Source organism: Dipteris shenzhenensis, chromosome 32 (genome assembly GCF_047967505.1).
Source record: "Dipteris shenzhenensis isolate YYH24624 ecotype China chromosome 32, Dip_SZ_1.0, whole genome shotgun sequence".
Lineage (NCBI taxonomy): Eukaryota > Viridiplantae > Streptophyta > Polypodiopsida > Gleicheniales > Dipteridaceae > Dipteris > Dipteris shenzhenensis.
In genome coordinates, this window is record NC_141627.1 from 31,500,013 (window position 1) to 31,508,920 (window position 8,908).

Sequence of the window (8,908 nt, forward strand, 5' to 3'; positions counted from 1 at the left end):
AATCAAGCACATTTTTTTGGGAAATTGGATGGGTAGACTTGTTTGCATGGATTTTGAAGCACAATCTACAACTAATCTGCACCAAATGTGTGACAAATAGGAGATTCCATTGCAATGCTACCCCAATTGAGGCGGTAGGCTCCTTGATTCTGAGAACCCACTTGAATAATGGTTGGCATCGTAGGCGATGATCATGAAGGAACCATGGACGACCAAGGGTTCATCGACCTCGAGCTCAATAAAATCATTCTTGTGCATATGAAAAAAGCATCAAGGAGAGAACGGTTCTAGAGATTGCAATAGTAGCAAGAAGAATTAGACAAGATGGAGAGGAATTGTGCAAGGTTGTGACTTGCGGAGGATGACAAGGTGACCATGAATCGACAGAGAAAGGGAAACAAAGTTGGAGCTCCATAGATATGGCTATGGGGGAGGGAAGCTTGAAGGTGTTGTCTATGGCAGTATTGAAAAAGGTGAAGGAGAACATGAAGATGATGAAATGGGAGGAAGAAACGGTTTGATAGAGATATGCGTCATTCCCAAAAAATAGAATGAAGATTTAAAAAAATGACACATGGCTCAAGAACAAGGAAGCATTTCATTTGATTCGACAATGCTACCTGCCTAAAGAACCAAGGAATATGATAGTCGTGCTTGCTATACAAAATATACACCTTTCCTAATGTATTACAAGATGAACATGATGGAGCATATACATAACAGTAACAAGGGTTTCCCTACGACCATAAGGACTACTTGAACCTAGTCTTAGGTGATAGACTTGAAGATTGTATTGTAAAGTTATTCCTTCTACATAACCCTAACAATGGTTGCCTAGGTAAAACCATAAGGACTATGTGAACCTAATCTTAGGTCCCACACTTGAAGATTTTGTAAGGCTATCCCTTCTCCCGTTGCCTCATGGACACTACCATAGGTAGCCTTCTTTACATGGGTCCATATAAGACTGACTATATTATCATGTACAAACCAACCATTCTTAAATTACAGAAGTCCACCACCCATCGAAAGTGAAAGAATTGGTTTCTTAACTTCTTAAACACTTTTTCAATCGAAACTCCCTTCAATTACTTAAATATGCTACCACGTCACACTAATCCAATGATTTCTAACTTGTTTATATGTTCCTCTCATTCATCACCAGTATCATATAACATAGTTTCACGGTAGCATCCCATATTTTGAAAATTCCTATTATGTTATTATATGTTATTATATGCTAGCTATTAATTCTCTTTTGTTTTTTTGTACGAGCAGTAAAAATATGAATCTCACATTCTTGAGTACAATGAAGTAGGTTGATAATATGGCTCCACTTTAAAAGGCTCCAAAAATTGTATGATGATGAAGAGCACACTCTCTATCATACAACCTATTTGGATGCATACCTGTAAAAATTCAAAAATTGTGGTATTATTGCTTTTGTCTTATGCAAAGTAGTTCATACCTATTGTGGTGAGCCATGCCCCCATAATGTGAATTGACATTGTTTCCACAAACTATTGAACCCTTTAAAAATCTTTATGAAGTGCAATGATAAAGATCACACCACAAACTATTGAACCCTTTAAAAATCTTTATGAAGTGCAATGATAAAGATCACATCGGCACGAGTATTTCGATTCACAAGTGGAATGTCTACAATACTTAAGATGCATTTTGGCATGTTGCCATGGCTAAAAGTGTAGGCTTTCTAATGGCGTTTCCCATGTATTTCTTTGATGTGATGAACATCTCTTTCACACTTCTTCACCAAAAGTCATTTTCTTTTTATTCAACTCCCACAACTTCACACAGGCTTCACTAAAAGACATTTTATTTCTACAACATCGCTCTCTTGTTTTGAAAACAACGCGATTCATCCGCACAGAAGAAGCTTACAAGCGGCTAGCACAATGCCAGAGAACGCACTCGCGAGAATGAGAACCCCCCAGATGTACGTGAGAACGTAGTCACTCCAGCGTATGCCGAACTTGTTTCGCGGCATCAAGTAGCGGTTCCAATTCGTGGTGGGAGCTCCATCGATGTCAAAATTAACTCCCAACATCTGTAGCTGCTTGAGTGAACTGTGGATCCGCTGCTGCGCTTCCAGCACATACTGCACTGCTGTCGCGGTCTGCCCAATGTCCATCATGCGATCTAGGACGACCCAGATGATGGTGATGGAAGCAATCAGCGAGAGAGTGAACGGGATCCACCAATTCCTGCAGGCATCATGCGAGGCATTGGCTGGAAAGATAGCGGTGATCACAACGCCCTGGAAGACCATGTAGAGGCCGAAGAGAGTGTAGACTTCGTTGCGGTTGCGAGTTTGGCGCTCGTCCAGCTTACGCAGCTCGTCGATGGTCTCTTGATTTTCGTCTTGCCAGCGCTGGAGTACGAGCTTGTGGGGAGGGCTCTGCTCGATCTCTGGCAGTGTGGACAAGGTGCGTTGCAATGTGATCTGAGAATCATCGGATGGTGGAGGCTGATTACTGGCCATTGCGAAGGTAAACCCTAGAAAGCAATAAGCTAAGATGATAAAGACCAGGTTTGAGACGATACCAACTTCAGCAAACTTAAGTTCCTCCGTTTGCGTGAAGGTGAATGGATGATATGTTTGTATAATCAAGCAGCAAGGCATATATGCAAGCCACATGACAGATCAGAGATCAGCTTTTATGTACAAGTGACATCTCGCCCTTTGCGTGAAGCTGAACTCGTTGATGTTATCAACCTTAAAGAGGTAGCAACTGTTGGGTGCTTCATCAATCTTCCCTCGAACTTCAATCGTGGATAACACAGAGTATATTTTGGAAGTTCCTTTTGTTCCCCAAAAAAGGAAGCTCATGTTTATGAGATTAGAAGTACAAATGTTATCAACCTTACGGAGGCAGCAAAGGTTGTGCAAATCTCAACTCGATCTTAAAGGTCCTCAATCGTGATAAAACATCCCCAAAAATGGAAGCTCATGTTTATGATTATGGGATTAGAAGTACAAAAAGAAGGGGACATTTTTGGCCCTCCTAAGGGCCGAGTCTATGAAAAGATTTTTTCCTTTAATCACTATAAATGTAACTAGGTTGCGGTAGGCAGCCTTTCGTCGTGGAGCACATAACTCAAAATTGAACGTGGATCTTAGCATTTTATCAAATTTTTAAAGGGAAAAATTGAATGAGTAAAAATGTGCACATGAGACATGACACAGGGTCCGTTAGGACCCCGATCGTCCCTACAAATGTCAAGGGTGGTGATTTATTATTGATTTGGCCATATTGTTTGTGCATTTTAAAAGTTGAAGCCCAACAAATACATGAATAAGGTGACACTTATAAGAGCTCATAACCAATCCTCATTGCAGTATATACAATATTGCTACATGGATTATGATCATATGAATAAAGGTGTAATATCTTTGAACTGTGTGCTAGGGGGTGGTGGAGACAAGACTAGCTATCAAGTTGGGATGTAGATGCCTAGCTCGTGAGCAGGGGCTATCTCCCATCGACTTCAACCACATATACCAACCGGTAACTACTCGCACATGGATGTGAAATAGTAAATGATATATTATAGTTTATAGGTACTTATTAGGAAAATAGAAATACTTGGCTTTGGCCGATTGTGGCTCCTCGCATTCGTCGGCTGATATCAACCCATTGAAAGTCTAGCCAGTTGTGTAGCTCACAATTGCCAGCTTGTATCAACCTGCAAATTACGTGCTAGAGAACGTTACGGGCCACAAGTTTGTCTAGTTACTTGTAAGATGAAATTTGTGGCATACTATACCATGCATTTATGTGTAGATTGTAATACTTTCTTTTCAGAACAATTAGTTGAACTTATGCAGGTATGTTATGCATGCCTAAACTCATGTTAGGTATGTCTAACCTAGGTAGGTGTCCTTTACTCTGTAGATCCGAACAAAGAGTCATGATAAGTGCACATGTAGGTATTGCTGCCTACCATACGAGTGTGTGTGAAATGCCGACATTTGCATACAAAGCATGATGTCGTGAATGATCATAGTGTAGATAGATGCTTACTTGAGAAAGAGCAAGACATGGGAAAAGGCAACTTGCCATCCCATGCCTATTTCCATAGGCAGATTACCACATCTATAACCATCCAATTATTTTGGGAGGTGGCAAGATGATTGGATGGTTGCTTTGTCTTGAGGTCTAGCAAACTTACATTGTTTTTCAGTGACATATTAGTGACATTGTCTTGAATTGTTGAAAACATATTAATGATGTGAGATGGTTTATCTCTTTTACAAGGATAGCAATCATGGTGGTAGACAGAGAAGATAGTGTAGGACAACATCAACCATAAAACAAGGCTCATGGACGAGGGAAAAATGTTGCGAAACTGAAAGGTTGGAAAAATTATAAATCGCAGGTATCGACGTATCTGGGCATCGCCATGCTTGTGCGACAGTCTAAACTTTGTCTTGGAGGATTAGTACAAAACACTTGAGACACAGTTCTTCGAAGTTGTTATGGATGAGGCTCGGAAATTTGTGTTGTGCTTTCTTAACCACGAGCTATTACTTGGTATATTCAAGAATCACCAGCTTGGAAATCCCGCTGGAGTTTCTAAATGCATTTTGACACAAACTATATTATGATGGAGTGGTTGTTAAAGCATCAAGCCCTTGTAACCGAGACATTATTTAGCACGGAGGTGGTAGAGTGGATAGCCGATCCATGCGTGAGTAGCTCTCGTGCCGAATTCGATGACTTAAAGATGCTTTGTAATAATCTGGTGTTTTGGAAGAGGGTATCTGATGCAATGGAATCCATGAAGCCAATTTAGCTTGCAATCCATAGGTTGGATGTGAAAGGGTCAAGCATGGGAAGGAGGCAGTCAATAGAGCGAGCGAGAAAAAGCGAGCGAGCCCAAAAAAGCGAGTGACAATTAGTTGAAGTGGTTGGAAAATCAAGCAAGCAGAGAAAGAATCTAAGTTTTTTATAAAATAATTGCTTGAAGTACAAAGTATTCAAAAAGGTGGTTATCTGTCACAAAATTTATATTCTGATGCACACAAGTTTTTTAGATGGTACAAAAAGGCATGATATTCATCCAAATCATGCCTTGTCATTTGATTTGATATGTAACATTATGCCATTTATATTTGATAATCAAAAGATGCAGGGATGTTAAAAACTCATTTTTTGGGCCAAAACAATCAAATGTTGACATCTTGCCAAAATATAGGGATGTGAAAATGTCCTCTTTTGGGCCAAAACAGGGAGCGCGTTAACGCGCTCCCTGTTTTGGCCCAAAAAAGGACATTTTTAGATCTCTGTATCTTTTGATTTACAAGTCCAAATGGGGTCATGTTACATATCAAATCAAATGGCAAGGCGTACTTTAGACGATTATCATGTCTTTGTGCACCATCTAGTAAAATTTAATGCACCAAAAAATGAATTTGTGACCAATTTACTGCATTGGTAAGATTAGTGGGAGGTAAGAATAAATCATTAGGGAAGGATATTTTTGTAGTAACAAAGAAACATGGGTTTTGTTCCAAGAGTGAATAGAGTTAAAAAACCTAATTATTTACATATGCATGGAATCTAGACTAATCCATGCAAGGAGTCCTTGGAAAGATGATCTCAATTACTCTAGTGGAAGGAGAGAACTTGATTGCAGTAGGGTTTGTCTTTGATACAAACAATGACTTGGAAGTTAAACATACAAACTGTCTCATGGATGATGTGAAATTAGTGTTAATGGCTTTAAAGTTATATGCATGTTTAACCTTCTAACATTGAGGGAACATATGAGAATAAGTTATTATTTTTTGCTACTAAAATGGGGGATTTATAAATCTTTCATTGTTTTTTATCGCTCGCTTTTTTTGGCTTGCTCGCTTTTTGTCGCTCGCTTTTTGGTAATCCTCCATGGGAAGTGCTTATATGGCTTGGTGGACTACTGAGAGGGATGTTTTGAAGGAAGATGCAAGGCCTGGCAAAGGTGGGTATAGTTTGGCTCGACAAACCATGTTGCAAAAGATGGTGTGAAAATGATGGAATCAAGCTCACGACTCTTTACACTATGCCACCCATATATTAGATCCACAATGGTGGGGAAATCATACAGAGATAGATGTACACATTATGCACTCGTGGCATGATCTTCTTGGATGTCTCTTTGAGGATAGGATAGAGTATGCTTCCGCTATTAAGGAACTCTCAACTTTTCAAAATAGAGAAGGATTGTTTGCCTATTCAAGAATCAAAGAATTAGCCAAAGATATGCCAGCATGGAGATGGTGGGAAGAGTGTGGACTCTAGAGAGTCCACGCCTCATTTGCAATCCTTGGCAATGAAGGTATTGTCACAACCTTGTAGCAACTCCTCTAGCGAATGAAACTAGAGTAACTACAAGTTTGTGCATTCCATCACAAGGAACCACTTGACATTGGAGAGATCAGAGAAGCTGGTATACCTCTATGTGAATGGTAGGGTGCTAGATAATGTGAAAGGGGTGTGCAGTAATAGTGATATGCCAAAGTGGGTACACAGTGCACATAGATCTTCCAGGTTCCTTGCATGATGCCCCTATACTTGTACACCCTGAACCCAATTCTAGCGACTTAGAAGAAGAAGAGGCATTGTCTTGATGTACATCAGTGTACCTAATTAATGTTGTAACAATCAAATGAGACATTGCAATTTGCACCTCTTTTTGGTTGTCAACTGAAATGTTGCAATTTTGTTAAAATGCAATTGTCCTCATTGCAATTCTGTTAAAATGCAATTGTTCTAAAGTGCAAATGAGACATTACAATACACACTTCTATTTTTGCCATCAAATGAAATGTTGCACTTCGGTTAAAATGCAATTTTTTTAAAATGTGATTGTTCTAGAATGCAAATCATTTAAAATGCAATGCTTGTTTGTAATATGCAATTCATTTCAATTTCATTGACATGCACATCACAACATTGTAAATAGCAGGTGGTGGAATGATTTGTGCTAGCCAATATTTCCAAGGACACTTTGCTCAGGGAGCAAAAACCCCATCAATGTGCGGGAAAGATTTGTAATATCACAAATAGCTAATTTGTAAAGGCGAACTTGTAGCTTCTCAAACAAATTTCAACAAACATGGCATTAGCTTGTTGTCGTATTATGTAAGTTCAAAGTATACATGAGTTAGCCACGTAGAATATGGGCAAAATATACATTTTCTGCCACTTTCAATATGAGCAAAGTACAAGGTATGCTCATTTTGCAAAATTTATAGGTGCATTTAATGTGGCCAAAAAAATACAATGGGTGCCCATCTTCCAAAAATTATAATTATGTAGGATGTGGCCACGTACCATAAAGTAATCCTATATTAACTCAGAGAACCAAAAAAGTGAACATTTCGTACTCCCACGAAGTTGTGTCAAGACGGTGGTCCATAGGAAGAATTGTAGTAGCGGCAATTGTTCAATAGAATAGTGAATAGGCCACACAAGAGAACCATCAATACGAGGGTAGCAAGGATGGAGAGCAAGAATACCAACATTTTTGCGATGGGTGTGTGTCTGGAGAATAATGATTTTTAAAAACTCAATGATTAAAATCAACACTCAAGACTATCGTAATTCTCTAAAATTTAGCTTTGAGAACTATATTTTCAAAAAAACAAGGCAAAAAAAAGATAGTAATTTGCAAATATAAAATACATCATTAGAACATAATTATAATTTATGGCATCATCTCCAAAATCCATATACAAAATTGATATCTATCATTACAATATATGGCATTCACTTTATACGAGAACTACACCGAGGATCCACTCAAAAGGTTGCTCCAATGCCAAGAATGTTGTACAATTGCTTGGCTTGAGGAGCATTATAGGTTGGACATCCACAAAATTAGGATTCAAGTTATGAACACGAATTCCATCTTTAATATGTTGGAGTGTAGCTTGTGCATCTTGCGTTTGTTGAGAATATGTAGTGGAGATGTGGCATTGCTCCTTGTACGCATTTTTGATGTCTTGCCTATGTTTGGACTATTGGCGCATTGCATTCAGACGGTTCACTTCAGCAAGGAGCCGCTTGTTCTCACGCATCACCCATCGATATTCAAACATAGCATCATGCACTACGATTCTTGGAAACGTCAGATCTTCCCTTGCTGCACTTTGCGGTGCTAGCTGTGGGCCCTATGCACCCCTCTACACCGTCATCTCCAGCGGCTTCACGCACATTCATAAATAGTTTAGAGCTTGTCACAAAACTACACAAACAAAAAACATGGCTAATGAGTATGTTATCTAAGGTATAACAACTATGAGCATAGATGGAACAAATTGGCATGTACTTCACTCACCTGAAGTTGGGATTCCCATGTTAGAAGGTGGTGATGTAGCAATGTTGATAGCAGTGGTGTCGACGGTTGTCCTTAGTTGTGCTGTCTATTTGCTGCATGTCTGAGGAGAGGAGGAAAAGTCTACAGGCACATCGAGTGAGCACAAACTTTGCTTACAACATCTCTGCAAAGTAGAGTGGCATGGCTCCGCTATGGGGCTTCTCTAATTTGATCACGCAATGAATATAATATGCATTCTCCCTCATAACTGGGTGGCGACAATTTTTGATGGGCCACCGTCCATGTGAGGCATCGCTACAATCCCACATAGCTGCTACATCATCGATTGAGACCATGGTGTTGATGCGGTCGATCTTCCAACCGTTTGGATCATAAAAGATTCTTACGCTAGCAATTGTGCAAGCCTCATCTCTCCTTGTGGTAGGAGGGTAGCATTAGCCATGTTCAGTATACGTTTCATTGATATCTTTGCCCTCACATTTTGGTCTAAGTTGGGTCTTGTGAATATCTACTTACGGTCCAATGGAGGCTTCTTCCCCAATCAATAATCCCTACTCAGACA

General features: G+C 39.5%; 1 protein-coding gene across 1 annotated transcript; it reads right to left on the reverse strand.

Moving 5' to 3' along the window:
- Positions 1-1,879: 1,879 nt before the first annotated feature.
- On the reverse strand, positions 1,880-2,503 carry LOC147880610 (uncharacterized). The gene has a single exon (XM_087370643.1). It carries the CDS (start codon positions 2,501-2,503, stop codon positions 1,880-1,882), a length of 624 nt encoding a protein of 207 aa, XP_087226769.1.
- Between the last annotated feature and the right edge of the window lie 6,405 nt (positions 2,504-8,908).